Source organism: Hesperophylax consimilis, chromosome 15 (assembly GCF_061612785.1).
Source record: "Hesperophylax consimilis isolate HC1 chromosome 15, BYU_Hcon_1.0, whole genome shotgun sequence".
Lineage (NCBI taxonomy): Eukaryota > Metazoa > Arthropoda > Insecta > Trichoptera > Limnephilidae > Hesperophylax > Hesperophylax consimilis.
The window spans coordinates 24,933,427-24,955,438 of NC_142850.1; the positions used below are offsets into that span (position 1 = coordinate 24,933,427).

Sequence of the window (22,012 nt, forward strand, 5' to 3'; positions counted from 1 at the left end):
AATTTCAGATCTGGTCACTACACGACTTCTAAAGCCATTGGAAGTAAAGTTTTAAGCAGTTTGTTGATCTTTCAAAACGCGATAATGAGATATTTATTTGTTAAAATATATTAATTTAATCAGAACATTTATTTGATTGACGTTTAGCTTTGAGAATTGTATATTTGTTTTGACATTTCATTTGATTCAATCGTGTGCATTGAATAGCAAAGCATAGAAATGGATTCGCTTTATCTATTTCAAAACAAATATTAACGCCATAGACAAAGAATAATGCACCAGCAGAAGTTGATATTAATTACCAGTGACGTGGAAGTGATAAGCTCAGCACACAAAGGGAATTAATTCACTGTAGCTTTGTAGACGAATACCACCCCTTTCTAATGGGACACTTAACCCTGTATTGCAAACCTTCGTCGATTCGACTACGCGTACCTATTCTAACCTAACAACTACTCTTCGTACGGACTGGAACACTAAGCCCTGGAATATAAACATATTTTAGGTGCGCTTATTAAAAGCCTTATAACTACAACTACGCGTTTAAACCTATCCTAATCTAATCTAACCTAACCTCTACTCTTCATATGAGCAAGAACACTTAACCCTGGATTACAAACTTATTTTATGTGTGCTTTTTAAAACCTTCGGTGATTCTACTACGCATTTAAAACCTATCCTAACCTAATCCAACCTTACACCTACTTTACGTGCGGATTGGAAAACTCCAAAATTCAATCTTATTTATGTGCGCTCATTAAAAACAATCGTCGATTCGACTGCGTGTTTAAAATCTGTATTAATCTAATCCAACCTAACACCTACTTTACGTACTGACTGGAAATCCATGAAATACAATATTATTTATGTGTGCTTATTAAAAACCATCAAAACCTATCCTTAACTAATCCAACGTTACTAACTATTCTAAGTACGGACTGAAATACTTAACTTTGGATTACAAACTTATTTTATGTGCGCTTATTAGAAACCTTTTTCGATTCGGCTACAAGTTCAAAAAAAAGGTAAATCCATACAAAGCACTGGTCAAAGCAAAATATGTGTTTACGTACTAAATTGGTATACTCGTCAGACGCTGATTTCCATACAGTGTGGAAACATGGACATAGCCAGCGAAAAGAAGAGGATAGACTCCCTAAAATGCGGTGTCCAGGATTCTATGGACAGCTAGATGTCGAAATGTGTCCATTCTGAAAGAGCTGAGCATCTACAATAGGTTGCTGTCAACTATCTGTTTACTGCGCATCGTTTCATATTATGTAAACGCATTGTTCGCCAAATTGTGAACTCGATCCTGAAGAAAATTACGATCACTGGCAAAGAGGAATGCTGGAAAAGAGCAGAGAAATAACACGGATGCGTTGAATGGATCAAATATCATAAGAGCCTGGAACAACAGTGTCCGTCCCTCTTCAACTGCGCAGGATGCAACGGTGGAGCCTTATCCGTCATGGAAATTGGAGTAAAGGTCACGATCTTCAGCAATGAGACATCATGCGACTTTTTTTATATTAGCTTCACACATAAGGCCATGACGAAAATATTTTTTTTCATTACCTATGTCACCTTTGGGGATGATGTGTGGAGAGTTTTTTTTTGGGGAAAAGAAGGAAAGGAAAGTCTGGGAATGAAAAAATATGAGGGGTGGGATCTAGAGGTAAGTCTGTCCAGGAATGACGGACGTTTGAATTCACTCCTCCCAAAGCCATGCAAGGCTATGGAATGAGAGAGTCCTGCTGGAGAGTTAAAAAGATCTCCCTAAACCAGTCTCTCTTCTGGCCCGCTACACAGTAGGTGGGCAAACGCATCCGCGGCCAAGACCTAGACAATTCTCATGAACCCTTCCACCCCAAAACAGTCACTAAACGCAGCGAACCACTTAGGGTTACCTATGACAAAGGTGTTGCATTGTATCCAATTAATGGTTCCCGGGGTAGTAAAGGTACAAATTTGGTTGACTGATACTTTTTTAATACGTTAATCCGATGCACCAATTTTTAGTACTGGTTGCCGAGTGAGATTTTAACATGTTTCGACGTTGTCGTTTTGACGAAGGTTAGCATTCTAGGGTTAAACGATTGCAGCGAGTACCCCCCTTCCCCACCCACAATCCGCCAATGTATGCAAACGAAGGGTAATTTAGCGAGCGATAATTAATTAGCACCGCAGGTGTTTTGATGGTTTGTGGGCTCGAATGGTTGCGAACCGCTGCGGGATCTATTTATAGGGTTGACACTTGGACAATTAAAGGGGATCATCATCATATTCAACAGTGGTAAGCTGGAAACTTATTTTTTATTATAGCCATTTTTTACAACAATGAAGTTAATTCAACATTCAAAATAACTTAAAAAGAAAAAATTGTTTGGGAATATTCGTTAAAACCGTGAAGTAAAGTGAAGGTATCCAGCCTAAATAAAAATCGCAAACATTTATACGAGACACTATCTAGGTTACAAACCAATTTTATTAAAAACATTGTTTCCAATTAAAAAGGTATATTCAAAAAATATGAGAAAAATTGGTTGTAAAATCATATTGTTAATTCTGAATTTGAAATATGAAATGGACAAATATGACGCTTAATAAATAAGTCCCAATGGTCGAGTGGTGTAAGAAGCCTGTTTCGGTAAGACTCCCTGGATTCAATTCCTAGTTGTGACCGTTATCTTTTTATTTTTCTGTGTCTTGTTCTGTTTCATGTTTCGTTTAGATTTGTTAGTATTATCTTATTCTTCAGTGAAATTAATATTAAAATTTTCGGATTTAAATTGAATACAATTGAACTTAAATCGTTCATAAGTAACATGGCAACACCGAGTGACAGATTATGAATAAAAACAAAATAGAGTAAATTCAATTTAAGGTTTATGAAATTCAAATGTGAGGTTTTGTTTGACCACCAAATTGGAAAGATTGACAACGGGCAGGAAAAATGATGTAACTCAATTTTTCTTAATTTTTTAAAATAAGAGCGCGCGTGTCCTTTACACAGTTTTTGTTTTGACTCAACATCAAATAAATTGCTTCTTTGATATTATATCGAAACAAAAAAACATTTCCACGCAATTAACGTCAAAATTAAATTTGTTTTGCTTAAACGTCAAACATGTCGGATATACGTTTTACAGTAAGAAACACCAAAATGGGTGAAAGGAAAAATAATGTAAATTTAAAAGCAGTATGGTCAATGCAAATATTTTTCACATCAACATCAATTTTTTATTTAGGCTGATGAAATGACTTTGGAAATGAAGTTTGGTTTAGGATTGAACTTATCTACTAGAAACTCTAGCAACCTTGCCGATTGCCGATAGGGCTGGACAGACATTTATTTCGTGTATTAACTGCTGTAATGTCATCCAATGTCATATAAATGTGTATATTTTCGTGTGTGTGTATGGGATTGCCACCAAACGTTGATCGACAGCAAGTCTATCTGCCGAGTTACAGCTCGATCGGTTGCCGAAAAGTAGGTTAATTTCCGCTTTCTAGATTTGCATTCAATCATTACCGAAAACCAAAGTAAAATTCAAATAAATTTAATAAAAAATATATCACTTTCTCCTGTCCAAGTCAATCTGCTATATTCAGAAGTTAATCATAACCTCACATTTGAATCAACTATTTGTTCTAAAATCGATGTTGCCGCAGTTGTAAAAAATATGTCCTTTTTTCCTTTCCAAGGCAATCTGCTATATTCAGAAGTCATTCAGAACCTCACATTTGAATCAACTATTTGTTCTAAAATCGATGTTGCCACAGTTGTAAAAAATATGTCCTTTTTTCCTTTCCAAGGCAATCTGCTATATTCAGAAGTCATTCATAACCTCACATTTGAATCAACTATTTGTTCTAAAATCGATGTTGCCACAGTTGTAAAAAATATGTCCCTTTTTCCTTTTAAAGTCAATTTGCTAGATTCATAAGTCAATCTAAACCTCAAATTTGAATCAACTATTTGTTCTAAAATTGATGTTGCCACAGTTGTAAAAAATATGTCCCCTTTTCCTTTCCAAGTCAATCTGCTAGATTCAGAAGTCAATCGTAACCTCACATTTGAATCAACTGTTCATTCTAAAATCGATGTTGCCACAGTTGCAAAAAAAAATCTAGACTTTATTTTAAAATATCGTCCTCGAAGAATAGACATTTTGTATTCCGTTCTGCTAAAGTAAATTAAAAGTTAACGACGTAAAAACACATTCTCTAGTACAAATAACAAAAAAACTGATTCACGTATCAACTGACTAATCCGAGCAGGATTTTATCACGTTTCCTGAACATTGTTCTGCCCAATATATTATTCAAGTTTTTACCTAGTTTACTAAGATGGAGAGGTTTACAAGAGATGACACACGTTGATTAGCAACCAGTACTTAAACATTTTGGAACAAATATGCTTATAATATTTTATTTCTGAAAACATTTCAAATTCGTGTTTCTTAAATTTCAGACTTTTACAACAGCGGAAATAATATATGAATTAAACTATTTTTAAAACATGCAAACAAATGCTCATGTTCAACCAGGAAAATTTATGTATCACGAGTTGTTTGTTACCACCTGGTTTCGCCCGAGATTTAACACTCTTTTTTATAATTGAAAAATAGTTTAAAAATTTGAAATTAAATAGCTATTGTATGTATACTTCTGAGGAATTTGTAATGGACATTTAAAAGCTACATAGCTCAAAAATAACAATGAAAAACAGTATAATAAGATGCGTTGAAGATTCAGAGAGCAAAATCTGTTCATTTTTCATCATTCAGTAGTCAATTTTGAAACCTTAAAAATCCATTTTGCTTTCCAGGCACACAAAATCCGTGTAAATTTCATGATGCCAGAGCTCACCGTATAAGATTTTTTTAAAGTTATACACACAAATGGAAGACCACCATTCGGACTTGAAATGGCTTTAGCCATGTATGGTGACCAGATCTAAATAACCAGGTATTTCCCCACCTCCCCTTCTGAAGGTAGTACGTTCGCCTCACAACATAGGTAGGTACCCCAATTAGGGAAGCCATAGTCTCACTGACTTCAGACGGTTGTGAGTAGTTGGGACTCTTGAGCGGTATTTACGCAAAAAACTGGTTTTCTGAGTTATAGGTTATAGCCCTAAAATCCTAATTAAATTTATTAATTTTCTCGGTCAAAAACAAAATTTTATATGCACATTTCTTCGCAATTATCTTTCCAAATCTTTTTGACGATATCAACTTTGTGGTGTTGCCGAACAAAGTGAAGATAAAAGAAAAAAATACGGTGGACCTCTCACGTTATTAATTCAAGCATATTTCCCTGAAAAACCTAATGTCTCCGCTATCGCAATACAATCTCGTACAAAATATAATGCCAACTGACTGTGCGTGCGTGACTTGGTGTAATCTTGAGTTTGTATCTGGCCTCAGCCAGAACCCCAACACTACGAAGGAGACCAGGTGAATCAAAAAGCGTTTGAATTATATTTCTTAGACTATTGATAGATTCATACTGCAATAATTTCAAATCAGGATTTCAACTCTCTCATTGTCATTTTTAACTCTCTATTGCAGCGGTTCGCAACCTCTGGGTCAGTTCCTAAGGAAGATAATTCCCATCAGGGACTATATCATCTTTGAGGATGCAGTGTGTAAGGTCTTTTTATGAAAGGAAGTAGAGGAAATTCTGAGTATGAAAGGTATGAGGGGTAGATAGAAATCTGGGGGTCAGTGTGTACAGGAATCTATCTCTCCCACTGCAGTGCAAGGCGTTTTTCCGAGATAGTCCTGCTGGAGAAGTCGAAAGGTCTCCCTCAGTCAGTCTCTCTCGGCTAGACTCGCCCCCATGAACCCGGGCAGCCATGCTAAGTTACAAATCGTAGCGAACCACTTGTGGTGAAGAGTGGCAGTGATTTCGGCTATTCAAAAAATGGTTCCTGTACCGGTGGTATCCATACCCGCTTCCCAAACAGATATTTTTTAACATGTGTAATGTAATCATTGACAAGACGATTCAGAAACCAATGGATAATAATTCGTCGATTAACAAATGATCTAAAGAGTGTAAAATTTAATTTAAAATAAAAAGATATTTAGAAAAACACAGGTCTTTCCAAGTTCTGGATAGCGACTTAAAAAGAGTATTCATTATTATTAAAAAAATATCTGTTGAAGTTAGTGGTATATAATACCCTTTGCATCTACTTACACAGCATTGCGAGATAGTTTTTTTTCTGCATTGGCTTCCATAAAAACTAAATATCGCTCCAGAATTAACATAGAACCGGATTTGAGAGTGGCTATAATAATAGTGGCTAATATATCACCAACAAAAATGTTTTTGAAGACGGCGCGTAGCTGTCGATAATGCAGGGATCGAGACTTTAATAAATTCGATTGCAGCCTCAAGGCCAGGGCCCAAAACCATTCCTACCGCCTGCTAATAATTATTCGAGTTAATTTTTTTCTACCACAAATTTAATTTAAAATGTGTGTGAGACAAACCCGGAGTTACAATAGTTTTTACTCAAAGAGTGCAGGCACAAGGCTTATACTAATTTTGTCCCTAATTTTTTAGTCCATTGAAAATGTGTCAAATTAATTTGCTCGTTTTATTTAGTGCTTTCAAAAGAAGTATGTTTTCCTATCCCCTCAATAATTATGTTGAAATAATTGTGTAATAAAATTAATAATAAAAAACAGCAAAAACCAGCTATTGACCTTGATATCTACTAAACCAACTTTTGTGTACCCTGTGAATTTGTCAATTTTTGTTCGTCTGTGATTGCTGAAAAAACATTTTTGATTTTGAAGTCGCAGCTCCAAAAAGGTTGCGAATCGCTGATCTGAATGAATGACTTGTACTGAAAACGAAAAGTGGTAAACTTCCTTAAATTACATCGGAATTTTATGAGAGCAAATAAACTTGATTTTAAAGAAATCAGCACAAATTTTATTATTTACACGACATGAAAAACACCAACTTGGTTGATATTTTAATTGTTCTTGTGGAGCTTTGAGCCCGCTACGTCGAATCCCCGAGCCAAGGAGCTTAATCTGCCACGAATGTAGTGTTGAAAAATCTTATCCATCAATCAAATTTGCATTCAAGTCGGGCTTTTCTACGAAGTTTTCCGAACCCCCTGTACTCTGTACTGTGTACTCTGTAGCGTTGACTTTAGACGGTGTAGACTACCCGAGTTCGTTCGTTCGTTTTGCCTTCGTAAATAATAAATAATGAATTCAAAACAATGAAGTAGCGCCACCTCCTCGCCTAGCTGATTCCCTGATGATGGATTGAAACATAATTCATTTTCATTACGTAATACGCTAGTCGCTGAAGGAATATCACCCATGAAACTAATTAGGATTTAACGTGGCAGACTTGCAGCATGCTGTCTTGATGGTTAGCGGAGGTTTTAGTGTGGTAAATACGTTTAGGTCACTGACTCAAGCGGTTATAAGAAATTAATAAGGTGCCAGATTTAAGAAAACCTACTTATAAGGTATGTTTCATATTACTGGAGGTTTTAATCAAATGCCTACATAAAACACTTAGGACGAGTTGTTTCGGAGAATTTGAACAATTCTTCAAATTTCAACGTTAATTTGCGAGTTCTATTATTATTTCAGTTTTATCAAGCAACTAGCCTATAATTACATAATATCAGAACTTGAATAGGACTTTCACAGAACTCGAAAATTAACGTTGAAATTTGATGAATTATTCAAATTCTCCGAAACAACCGGTCCTTAAATGAAACAGATGGCGGCCAATTTTATTAAGTAACAAATTCTTAAGTGGTTCATGAATAAAGGAATGTTTTAAATGTTGAGTTTTTACAACTAAAAATCACAAGACACAGCCACCAATACAAATAATTACTTTACATCAATCGGAACCTTCGTATGTCAATGCCTACATACTTACAGCCAAAATGGCTGTCGATTTCGTTGAAAAACAAATTTTAACGTAGTTCATAAATAAAGGAATGTTTTCAATGTTGTATTTTTACAACGATAAAATAAATTTAAAAAAAACACAGCGCACAATACACACAATGGCTCTACACTAATCAAAATCTCCCGATATAAATGCCTACATACTTACAGCCAAGATGGCTGCCGATTTCGTTGAAAAACAAATTCTTACGTGGTTCATGAATAAAATAATGTTTTAAATTTTGAAACCAAAAACCACAAGACACAGCGACCAATACACACAATCTCTCTATATAAATGCCAGCACGCTTACAGCCAAGATGGCTACCGATTCGTTTAAAAATATAGATACAGCGACCAACACATAGTTAATATATTAAGGAAAATGTCGTAACTTGTGGAATAATTTGAAACAAGAAATCCTTCAAAAATAATGATAGGATCATTAAAATTGAATGTACAGCCCCAAACTTAACTTGTTCCCGGTGAAGCCTAGTATAATCTCAACTCCCCTTCCTTACCTATCACTTTCTCGGCTGTCGCTTCTCTTTCTCTCTTACTTTTGTACCCAACATAATTTTCTCTATTATTATTGTAACCACTTGTACTTATAATTAGTGTTATACGTGCAATTAAAAGCGACACCGTTGTGTTCGAAACTACTTGACTCAATAAAGTGGTTAATAGAGACTAAAGACGGATTGTTTCACAAATATTCAAATGTAACTTTGTCATCATGTTGAAAGTCCTCGTTAAATGCTGATTGTAAGTCCGTTTCAGATTTCGAACAAACTTTGATCAGCAGAAGAGGACAAGTATCGTGTTTTTAATCTTGTCAGCTTGTTATAATTTTATGGAAAACTAAAACGCACCTAAAATCGGCGTATAATGGGACCTTTTATAGGAAAAATAACATAGAGCTGAAAAGCCATTTGATGACAATTTTGCATTTGAATTTCTGCGAAATAACTGGGCCTAATAATATTTAATAATAACTAACTATCAAGTCGGCTTTTCAGCCTATCTCTGAAACAGCTGCTACAGTGAATGTTCAGGAATGTGTTATAACACACTAGACTTGGTTACAGGGCCAGCCCTGAGCCTAACGGCGCCCGGCGCGAGAAAAATGTTGGCGCCCCTTGCCCAAATCAGTAAATTCCTAGGTGGGTAATGTCCCTGAAGTGCACTGCACAGTTTATGGACATGAAAACTATAATGTAAGGTATATACGGTAAGGGAAGAGACTTACTTACGAAATAATACATGATAATCACATTTTACGTTAATAGGTTTAGTAAAATTCAATATTCGTAAAGCAAAGGGAATACGGAAGAAATCGGCAAGTGGTCCACGAGGCAGAAAAGTTTGGAAACCTCTGCTCTAAGCCCTAAAAGCTTTTCTTTATTCACTAAGAATTGCTATTATAGTGAATATCTGGTAAAATCATTTGTAATAAATGTTGAAAATTAATAGTACTTTGTAGCAGTCTTGCTTTTTAGTTTTTTTTTTTTTTGTATTAGGCAATTCACCCTAAAAAGAGTGCTATGTGTGCTTTTTAGTTCCTACCGTATGCGGCTGACAGCATTCTCAAGTTGCCGTTTTGGATTTGCGAGCTACTAGTCTGAAGAGCGCTGTGGTGCGTTTGGAATTTGTTCCGTCAGTTGTGGCGAGATACTCGTGGGACACGGGACGTTTGTGAAGGCTTGCCGACCTTGGCGGACTTAGGATTATACGTAAGATGCCTTCCAAATTGAGATTGACTTTTATACTTTAGTATCTTAGGGATTACTCTCATAATTATATTAATTTGTTCAAAATTATGTGATTCTGAGCTGGCGCCCATTAAATTCATTATAGCATCATTTTATCCATTCGTAAATTCAACTGTCATGACTTGCATTTTTGTCAACTATCGAGGTAATATCTAACTCGACACGCCTTGAGAGTTTAAAGCTTTTATAATGAGTCTCTTGCTTAATATTAACTTCCTAGAGCAATATGTGTAGTAACAGAATTATATAATAAATGTTAAACTTGTTAATAGAGTTTCTTTTACTGGTGCACACAATTATTCTACCCACATGTAACATCGAGTTCCCTCTTAGGGAAGTAAAAATATTGGTAAATATATTGTTATAAATATTGGTAAATATAATATTAACCGAATATCCATTGCATCTCTACTAAATACTTAATGTCATGCTGCGCAAATATGAACCTTAATAATAAATCTTTAATTACCATAGAAAGCTATATCCTCACCTCCACTAGAAGCCGTCAGGGTGTCCGGGGTGGGGTCGAGCAGCTGCTGGCTGGCGGAGTTGTTGTCGCTGAGAGGCGAGGGCCCGGCGCATATGACGGGGCTGGGCCCCCCGCCCCCCGGCAACAGGGTCTGCGCCTCTTCCAAGCCCAAGCGCTCCATGGGGCGGCGCCCCAGGCCTCCGGCTCCACGCTCTAGCATTGTGAAGCATCTATGTCTGATAGCCTTAGAGAATCTCAATCTCAATCTCTTTGAATTGCTGGTAATCAGCTATGATGTCCTGATTAGATATCAGTAATCAGGTTTGATCTCATGATCAGTTACAGGTATTATCTCATAATCAGATACTCGTAATCATGTTTGATCTTAAGTTTTATTGCACTTAATCAGGTTTCATGTCATGATTAGCTGTTGTTAATCAGGTTTGTATTCATAATTACTTACCGGTTATCAAGTTTTACTCATGGTTTGTTGCCGGTAATTAGATTTGATCTCATCATTGGTGCCTGGTAATCAAATTTGATGTGTAATTTCATGATTACTGATGTTATAGTGATCGTAATTCGCTTTTCATCAATGCTATCACATTTATGTATAGATTTCCTTATAATATTATAATTTTCATTATTTCACCGATTACCAAAAATCACTTTTCATCATTTTCATTTTGTAACTTGATCATGCGAAATAATTTATATTGACGGTTGCTGATACTTTTCAATTTTTCATTAATACAATTCTAATAACTGTCACATGTCGTAGATTGAATCATAAGGCAATTTTTTTATTTGTTATTACACTGATTACAAATCACTACATATCCAAAATAATAACTTGACTTAACACAGATATGTCTGTTGTATCAAGTGCAAAGATTTAAATCACACGGATGTTTAATTTTTTTTCCCTGATCACCGAACATAATTTTAGCGTTCATCAAAATACTGTTTACTTTTTAGGTGTACAAATCACTGTCTATAATCTATATGGATTAAATCACATGTCTACTATTTTAATAACTTTTCATCATCATTCTATTGATTACTTTTCATCGTGTCACCTAATTGGATTCATTATTTCACTATTTGATTTACCTTGAATTATTGACAAACACGTTAAAATAATATTTTTATATTTTCCGATTATTAAAAATAAATAATAATTTTGGTCACCATTTTTCTCATTTCAAAGAATTGTGTATTAAGGCGATGCGTGAGATAAGTTATGTAATATTTTAAATTGAGCCGCTATCAATAAAAACCCTTACGTAGATGGCGATAAGGTTTAAATTCCCGCTTAACACCACCCGCCTGTTTTGATTTTTGCAAGAAAAAATCATGGCCAAAAAGTGCCTTTTTTCAAAGGCCAAGATGTATTCTACTCGCAGTATTTAATTAAAGCATCTGAAACATTTCTAGGCGACCAAATTTTCAAACCAAAAACACATGATTTTGCATTACTATTGGCATCGCCTTAATACTATACCATTATTAACTGTCAACCTGATCTATTCTATAATCTATTTCAAAGAATTTATGAAATAGATCAGTGAGAACAGGCTTTTCTATAGAAGAAATACCCAAAGTTGACTTCTACTTTCGTTCTATAAATTGATCATAGATTCTCATAAAATATATCACGTGGGAATGCAGCATAACTGAAAATACCTTTATTGTTTGTTAAAAGATGTATCGCTGGTTAAAAACACTATGCTAACATTCTTTATTAAATAAATCGGTAATATTCTATTCAGTTTCTATTTCAATTCAGGATGCCAGTTAAAAACAAGGAGAAAAATCAGTTTGGCTGGATCATTAAAATAATGTTAAAACGTGATTGCAAAAACACGTGTTCAAGCAAGTTCGTTTTTTCCGATAAATATAATGACGAAATGCGACAATATTATAATTTTTATGAACACATTCCGACATCGTGTTTTACCGACAGTTTGTAAGGAAACCTCTCAATTCATTCGTTAAAAGCTAGCAATCTCGTTTTTAACAGGAATAAGAATAATTAGACCAGATTTTAAATAAATTAGCAATATTTATGTCAGTAAATTTTTCCATGTAGGATAACAACTGATTAATGTAATTTAATTTAATTTTAACGCTACGGCTAAAAGGCATTACTACTTGAGCACCTGAATGCAATCAATGTTTGAGTTCGTGGAAATGAAAATCACGAACGAAAGAAATAAATAAAAAATGTTGATAGACGCTTGCAATGATTGAAATCAGTTTAAATATTCATAAAGGTATTATTTTTGTAATGTTTTGTGTAGTATAAACGTTTGTAAGGGGATTTTTTTTATCACAGACGTCATTATATCGTAACAGAGTCAAGAAATGATTCATAAAAAGTTGTAATTTCCCCTTGAGAAGTTTCACGGCCCTTCACAGCGTTTATTATAGCGAGTCTCGGACGCTTTGCGCACTTATCGTGCAAAACAATTAAAATGTAAACGTATATTATTTACGACTCGATAAAAAATATGCCTTTACGCAATTTGAACCCGAAATCAAAAATTCAAAAGAGCTTTACAAGCAAATTAATACTTCAGTGAAGGTCGTTTTCGATTCATGAGATTAAATAACATTTTGATTTACGCTTAAAGCTTGCTTTGAAATGGCGCACATTATTTACACAATTTAGTATTATTTTTAAATATAAATGTTTTATTGAAAGCTATTTTAAAGTTCACCAAATTTTAATATATAAACTAAATGTCAAAACTCGAATGAATAATATTTATGTCTACTCTTAGAATTTCCCAGTTTTACGAAACCGGTTTGCATATATATTTTATTGAAAGCTAGTTTAAAATAAATATCACAACTCGACTGAATGATATTTATGTCTACCTTGATAATAGCCCAGTTTTGCAAAACCGGTTTGCATATATATTTTATTGAAAGCTAGTTTAAAATAAATATCACAACTCGACTGAATGATATTTATGTCTACCTTGATAATAGCCCAGTTTTGCGAAACCGGTTTGCATATATATTTTACTGAATGTTACTTTAAACTAAATGTCACAACTCGACTGAATGATATTAATATCATTAATATTTACCTTGAAGTAAATATTACATTAAATAAATATTACATAAACCTTAAGGTAAATATTAAGTAAATATTAAACATTAAGTAAATATTACATTTACCTTAAGGTCTACCCTGGGAAAAGCCTTGTTTTGCGAAACCGGTTTGAATATTATTTCTTTTTTACTAATGTTTTTATTCTGAAATAGATCTATATCTAATATATCTAATAGAGCTAGTTTAAACTAAATATCACAAATCAACTAAATAATATTTATGTCTACCCTGAGAAAAGCTACGTTTTGCGAAACCGGTTAGCATATTATTAAAAAATAGGATTATAGTTAAATAATGAAATGGTGTTTTGCTGGTGAATCATTAAAGTCTATGTCGACGGTTTTTGCATTATAAATCATAGTATCAAATTACACTTTTTAATGTTGAATTAAAGCTGTTTTGCTAAAAAACATTTTTGACGAAACCGATTTGTAAATTGTTCTTAAAATAAGTAAGATAAACAATGAAACAGTGTTTTTTGAACAATTAGTCACAGTTCATGATTTCTTTGCATTTTAAAACGCCACTTTTCAATTTTTCGATTACTAACTTTTTATCAATGCAAATGTATTAGTAGACTTTTACATAATTAGATTTTGATTCTATAGTCTGATTGAAGAAATAAATGCTTCGTGGGGTATTCTCTTACTTCCTTACTTCCGCTTCTTCCAGTCACTTCCGACTTAATATCGCCATCTGAAATGAAGAAACGTTACGAGTTAGAAGTGAGATAATGAAAGCGCTGATGAGAAAGTATTGAATGTTCTAAAACGAAAAATAAAAAAAACGTCTCTCTTTGTGCTGATAAAAAAGAACGTTTTCATCACTACAGTATGTTAAAAAATGTTAGAAATTTAATAAAATAGAAAATGTTTTTCATTACATTTTTCAAAAATTTAAGAACATTTATTATGTTATATAAAACCCTTGTCAGATGCCAACTTGAGTATAACTCTACGTTATGGTCTCCATTTTTCAATATTCATTCAGATAACTTTGAAAAGATTCAACGAAAGTTTCTAAGGTTTATAAATTATAAATTGCATATTCCTATACAAAACATAAATTACAATTACCTCTTGGATAAAATGTCTCTATTGAAACTTTCAGAAAGAAGAATAAGCACAGATTTAATACTGTTACAAAGAATACTACATTTTAAAATTGACTCCCGAATTACTTCAATGTATCAATATCCATGTTCCCAAAAAATCATGCCGACATTTCTTACCTTTTTACTTCAATAACGCCAAAAAAAAAAAAAATTGTTAAAGGTACATAGGAATGTAACACAGCTATAACTACTTCTGACATGTTGGAAATATAATAAATATGCAAAGAAACGTTAAATAAAACGATATAACAGGTTACATACTCTTACACCTGTATTGTGAAGTCTGGAGATTACCAAAATTCTCCGATTCCGAGACTTCACAATCTCGGAAACAAATATTCTGATCTGGGTGATATATTTCATTTGAAAACTAATCAGTATAAATGTTGTATATTCTATCACTTTTATTCTTCTAGACACAAATAGACCTATGTACCCATATAACATCTACGCTTCTACTATTTTGTTTTGTTGAATCTTTTAAATTCAATTATATGCGTGAGGATTCATTTTTACCATTATGTTTACATTCTTCTTTATTGTATTAATTTTTTAGTGTTTACTCTGATACAAAATGCTTGTATTTATTTTTTAAAGAAAATCCCACTAGGGCGTGTAATAAATAAATAAATTACAATAATAAATAATAGATGATTAAAATGAGAGGTTATGTTTGACTTCCTAGTCTGAAAGGTTGACTTTGACACACATGTCAAAGATATGTACTCACAGACACAAATACTTAATTTTACGATTGTTCCAAAATATAACATCACAAATGCAATTCTACAAATTTCAACACCCCCCACACACCAACACTAAAACAGTCTTTAATTCCGACATACACAAGCACAAAATATGATCACAACATCAAATACACTTATCGTCGTCTACTTACACAACTAAATTTTAAATTAACTTCTTACAATACATCGCATATAAGCAATACAACGCATTACCTAGAAACCTAAAACTTACAGCAATGAACAAAAAAACATTGACTATTGTATTTCCTCAGCAGTTCTATTAATGAGTGACACATTCTTTCTTTGAAACTCCAAAAGAATTTCTCTGTTTATTTCTTTTAATGTGTTAAGTCTGTCTTTTTTGAAAATCTATATTCACTGTTAATTGAACTCTCTTTTAAATGTTTATTTTATTTTATTAATGTTGTCTTTCCAGATGTGAGTTTTTTTTAAACTCACATGTAATAATATATTATTGTTATTATTTTGTAATGTATTATCACTAAATAAATAACTCAAATTATTCTGACCGTATTTTTATTGCTTAAAATGTGCGTTTCTATATTTAAAGTTTTGTAAAAAAAAAGGATTTCTTTTTGCAATTATCTCGCTTTTTATATGAAACCGTACATGAGTCCCAACTGCTCACAACCGTCTGGCGACAATAAGACTATGGTATCCCAAATCGGGGTATGTTGTGAGACTAAAGGTAGTGGGGACGGGAAGAAGATGGGGGAGAGGAAGGTTGGGTACTCAGATCTGATCTATATACCAAACATAGCCAAAGCCATTTCAAGCAAAGTTTCAATTCCAAATGGTGGACTTATACCAAGATGATACTGAGAATATATTGACCTCAGGAACGTGACGCAAATATTGTTTTTAAATAAGTAAATTGTGAATTCTGAAAATATATTAACCACATCCAATTTACCCGGCTTGCTAGTTCCTCCGATGGCGATAATATGATGGCCTTCAGATGTAGAATAATCACCTCTTAGAAAGTACTTAACACTGCTTTCTGAACACCGTTTGTTTGTGGAAATTATTCACTTTGAACATAGTGGTTTTTTTAATATAAATTATTTTCCTTTGAACCATCTTGTTGTTGCTATTACCGCCCTCCATTTCTGTCTACAATTTGTTGACAAAACGTAAAAAGTGCTTTCTTTCATTACTACAATTTAATTTTCAGATAAATATGGTTAGTCCTCCATTAAAAAGCTCTCATAACATCAAATTTGTCTCTGACCTTTTTAATAACGAAAATGTATCACGCTTGTTGTGTTTCTTTGTTTTTTTCTTCTGTTTTCTTGTTTTTTGTAAACACATTTTCGAATAGTATTTTAAAGGGTAAGAAAAAAACAATCCGGTTAAGATACCTTCTTCACGAAAATTTAATCAAAATTTTATAATACTACAAAAACGTACTTTTAGAAAACCTTTCAGTATTAACAACACAATACGACTTTTTTCTAGTAATCGCAAATTTGGAACAAAATAACGTCTGGACTTTGATACCGGTGGATGGGACACCGGTGTCCTCTATACAAAAATCGATGTTTTTTTTAAAACAATTTGAACTCTTATGTACAAACGAACAGTGTGAAAAATAATTTCAGAATCGCGTACGCTAAATATTGCTTTAGAAAATACTGTTTATTTTATGTATGCAGCTTCTCTGACGGCTTATGAATTATCTATGATTTTTTTACGTGTCATTTTTCTCAAGGTCACGGGCTTGACCACAGTCAACTGTTAACTGTGGTCACAGGCTTGACCACAGTCAACTGTTAACTGTAGTAATTCTCAATCTTACCCAAACCATCTCATTTCCATCTCCACTCACTTTAGCCTATCAACATATGTACACACTCCAATTGCAGATGTCATCATTTATCTTTGTCTCTTTCTCGTGAAGGACTCTTTCACGCGTACAATAGCTTTCATGAATTGGTTCTTATTAACGTTAAAGGGACATATCACTACCTCTGAGTTAACTGCCGAGTAGCGTATACCATCTGTATCCACTATTCTTTAAGTAGTGTACATTACCTGTTTCACCAATAAGCTCAGCAAAGCTACACGTCGTAACCATTCAAATTAATCTGTTTTTATACCCTTATTAATTCAATTATAAAAGTTACTTGACGAGTATCAAAAACTCCCCAAACTCCCATTTAGATATAATATTGTGTATGCTTCCCCTACTTGTGTCAAATCTCAGCAAGCAATAAAGTAGATATTAAATCTTTTTTAAATTAGTAATTCCTTTTTCGAACAGTGTATTTGTTTTACTCAAGTTTTTGACACATGCTTATGTGATTTATAGTGAAGATAAGTTACTGAGACAACGCGTGTTGTTTCACTGAACTTAACTATTCATATCACTCCATAACGACGAACTGCCAATATATATATATATAAAGACCTTTTCGATATATTTAAAACCTCTCCATCCTATGTACATAAAAGCAAAAATAATTAGTTGTTTATGTAACTGATGTGTTTCTATATTATGTTTACAAAATATAGATGACATGTATCTTTATTATGTTTTTGACAAGTATTTATTGTACTGATATGTTTTAGATATGATAATTGATATGTTATTTCTTTAAGATGTTTTTAAATTCTTGACATGTATTATGTTTGTAAAATGACAAGTATTTACTGTAGTGATTTGATATTTCCGAATTTTTGGTAAATGTTCGAGATATATTATATTTGTAAAAGCCTTGTGTAAATAATTAAAATTAAAAATTAGGATACGTTACTGAGACAACTCATACGGTTTCACTAAACAATGAAGGTCCAGCGGACATATCTTTAGCTGGCCGTTCGTATAGCTATTTCATTCTTACATACATATTCTTTGAAAGCTCAGTGGTGCTACATTTTAATGATCCTGAAGCTTTAATACTTTTAGCTTCACACATACTACAATTATTGATTTATCACGAGTCTGCCGTAGTAATATAATTTATATTCCGAACTACATTCACTCTGTTGATCCCATATCATCCGTGGGGAGCCCTAACCCGGCAGCTGACAGGTCAACCCTTGCAAGATCAGACCTCCGGGTATGTTGTGACCTCAAAGACGGCCTCAGGTCTGTGGAGGTTACCTACTGAAAAGAGGTTTGGCTGATACCGAATTGGAGATGAGCCCTGCTAAGTGCCGGTAAATTGTGGGTGGTGGTTGATGGATCTCTTTTTGACAATCTCGCGGTTATGATCAGTTGAACATTTAAATATATATAATAGGCTTCGAAGTAACAATTCAGCCATCATCGACTAAAGACCGGAGAGAAAACCCGCCGTTTTAATCTCATTATTCGTAGCACATGCTCACCGATTGTGTGCATTAGTTCATGTGACTTGTGATTAATCGAACGTTCTTCCCAAGTGCGGAGCGCGCTGGACATCAAACCAAAAAATCACCAAACCCGGTAAGTGGAGAAATCTGGCGAGTACTTTGTGTGTTGGTTGGGGTAGCGATATCTCATTTTCGAATTACAAGTCTCCTGGAACAGAGAAAGGATAACGTAAACGGCGGTTTTTATCTACGGTTTTTAGTAGATGACGGTTGAGTTGTTTTTTTTTATTTGCAATTAATTCAAATGGAACGCCGCATGAAAAAACAGCGAGATATTATTGTTAAAATAACACATTATCATTTCAAGGAGTTGCGAGTTTAATTATTTACCATTGAAAGGGTGACGCTCGGGTCTCCTCCCCGCTCCTCGCAACAAGGTTTGTTCCCCTCATCCTTATCTTCCTGTCTACTGTTTTTCATGTCTATGGTTAAAACTCATTATAAAAAATCAACCCTTAAAGACGTGTCCATGTCCATTTTTATTGATACTCTAAATGTATTTAAAAATACTTTTTTATTTGACTAAGGATTAAATCTTCTTCCCCAGGGACTGGGGTCTGCACTAACAACTGAGCCAAATCCCAATTGGGTAAAACCGACATGCATTTCGTATATTAACTGCTGTAATGACATCCAATTTCAGAGAAAGGCGTTTATGTCCTCGTGTGTATGCATGATTGCCACCAAAAGCTGGTTTCTGGTTCTGGTTTCAGTGCCGGCAACCCGGGCGTTTATTTAAGGTTGGTTCTGTACAGATGTTTTTTTTTCATTACCCTCCTCACTAGACAAAGTCTGGTCTGAGGCTGGTAATTAACAATTTATATATAAACCAAATGTTTAGTAAAAAATGGTAAAATAAAAATAATAAGAAAAAAAGTAGTAAAAAAATGAGTAATAGAAAAATAGAAAACTAAGTGTAGTGCTATATGTGTTGAAAATTTATGTATAAAAATATGAAATGAGTATTTCGTATTATAATTAATTGTAAAATTTTGTAATTTTGATAGAATTTGTGTGCAGTATGGTTTGTAAAATGCATTAGGTGTTTAGAATATTTCTAATATCTGTTCTTTCTTTTACCATCAACCAGTTTACAAATCTTTTGAACACCCAATTCAAATTATTTGGTAAGACGTAAGTTTTAGTTTGGGTTAGGAAAATGTTGAATATGTGAGGAGCCAGGTAAGATTTATGTCTTTTAGCGAAATTTGATTTGATATACGGTACTTGTAATTGTTTGTGTGTAATTGCTCTCGTGTTTTGCGAGTGAGTTATGTGATGTGGTAATTTTTTTATGCAGTTTTTGTAGATGATCTTCTTTACGAACAGTTTATTTATGTCTAGTAAGTTATTTTCAATCATTGGCTGTTCTGTCGGATGTTGATAAGGCTTTCTAAACATAATTTGAATGATTAATTTTAAGGGATTTGAGATGAGTGTCTGCTGCTACTCCCCATACTGAAATACCATACATTAGAATACTTTGACAAAGTGCAAAGTATATATTTTTTAGCTGATTTAATGACATAATATTTCGTATTGTTTTGAAGATGATAGAATATATTATCATTGACAACGAGTCTATCTACCAAGTTGTAGCTCAATCAGATGTCGGGAAATGGGATAATTTCCACTTTCAAGAATGCACTTAATTTATTTATTCATTCAAGAAAACTGCGCTATGTTTTCAAGTTAACGCCTGCTACTAGGACGCATAGTTGACTTATTTTGTCCAGAATCGAAATAGTTTTCTCATTTTTTTTACTGGATTCATCAGCAACCCCGCTCTCTTAAAATTCTGTATTAGGGTAATTATATGAGTATGTTGTAGTAATTTGGTGAAAAACTTATAAATATCTTTCTGAGTTAATATTATTTCATACACACACACACACTTTAGTCCCTGTGTTTCAAAAGGGTGTAGATTGGATCGAATACTAAATTTCTCAAAAAAATATGATCATGTACCTTTCCTGTGGAATTTCAAGTTGGATACGCATTTCAATGTTGGCCCTATAGTTGGTGACCCTAAATTCGTTCTACCATATTAAAATATAAATTATTCATGCGTCTAGTTATCTATCGTTTTACCAATATTAGTATAGGATGACCCTAACTGATAAGAAAAACATGACAGACAACCTATTCCAGCATACACTTTTATAAATTGTTTTTTTTTTTCTCTTTGCATCGATTTGTTATCAGTGTGATTAAGAACATTATTGTTCAAGCACGCGGAACACACTTTAACGAGAACTACCGAATATTGTAAAAAAATTAGGATAAAAAAGTTGTTTCTCCCTCCGAAGGCATCAGACCGTGGTGAGGTCACTCATCTGTTCAGTCATCTATTTATATATTATAGTTACCTATTTATAATGAAAATCTTTTAACATATTGTTTTTAGTTTTATTGATAATAATTTCTAAGTAAATTGTCGAATACAGCTGTCAAGCTTTATAATAATTTCCCAGAAGAACTATATTAAAATATTTTTAATTTATTAAAAATCCGGTCAGCGTCGTTTTCCTGTTAAAGACGGGACTGTAGGTCTATTACGAATAAATTGACAAATTTCATAACAAACTATCAATGAGCCACGAATATGGTTTGAAGAAGTCGGAACACGTGTTCTTAAAAAATTATAATACTTTCGCATCTCGTTCATTATATTGAATTGGACAAGGCCACTTGAGTGAACACTTGTGCAGAAAAAAAAAGTTTTGTCAATTATTAATAATATTGTAAAATATTAAACTGTAATGCAGGGTTTTCCAATAAGAGGTGTTATTTTGAATAGCCCGCTATTTCGGTAGATGTTACTTTTAAAGCTGTCATTTTTTGACATTTGACAAGTAAAAACTACGCCATTAATAAAAATGGAACGATACACGCTTCAACAATGCATTGAAATAATTAAAATTCACTTGAGTGAATCAAATGCAAATCATCTTGAGTGGTGAAGCCCATTTCCACCTCGGTGGTTTCGTCAACAAGCAAAATTGTCCCATCTGGGGCGCGAAAAACACAAGAGTTATTGTTAAAAAGCCTCTTTAGCTTCAACGTGTGACTGTTTGGTGTGGTTTATGGTCCAGAGGAGTCATTGAACCTTACTTTTTGAAAATGAGGCTGGATCAACAGTTACGGTGAATGGATTGCGCTATTGAGAGATAATTAATGATTTTTTATGGCCGGAATTGGATGGTATTGATCTGAACAATGTTTAATTTCAACAAGACGGCGCTACGTGCCACACAAGCAACGAAACTATTGATCTTTTACGATTGAATATCAAAATAACACCTCTTATTGGAAAATTCTGAATAATAATATGATATGACAATAATAATCCCGAATAGAATTAGTTGACAATGATGCCAATCTGTACAAACCCATAACCTAAAAGATTATCAAATTATAGGTGACTTAAACAGCGTAGTTATCCATTGTCAAAATAACCAGT

General features: G+C 33.5%; 1 protein-coding gene and 1 long non-coding RNA gene across 2 annotated transcripts in view; both read right to left on the minus strand.

Moving 5' to 3' along the window:
• Positions 1–10,420, minus strand: part of LOC149417539 (potassium voltage-gated channel subfamily KQT member 1-like) — a 297,602-nt gene extending 287,182 nt beyond the window's left edge. The window contains exon 1 of the mRNA XM_089640596.1: positions 10,209–10,420. Coding sequence (XP_089496722.1) covers positions 10,209–10,407 — 199 coding nt within the window. The 5' untranslated portion in view covers positions 10,408–10,420. The remainder of the gene's footprint in view (positions 1–10,208) is intronic.
• A 497-nt stretch (positions 10,421–10,917) lies between these two features.
• Positions 10,918–22,012, minus strand: part of LOC149417543 (uncharacterized) — a 142,183-nt gene continuing 131,088 nt past the window's right edge. Inside the window, exons 2-3 of the long non-coding RNA XR_016303264.1 lie at positions 13,961–14,007; positions 10,918–11,300 (exon numbers count right to left, since the gene is read on the minus strand). This is a non-coding gene — a long non-coding RNA (uncharacterized LOC149417543). The remainder of the gene's footprint in view (positions 11,301–13,960; positions 14,008–22,012) is intronic.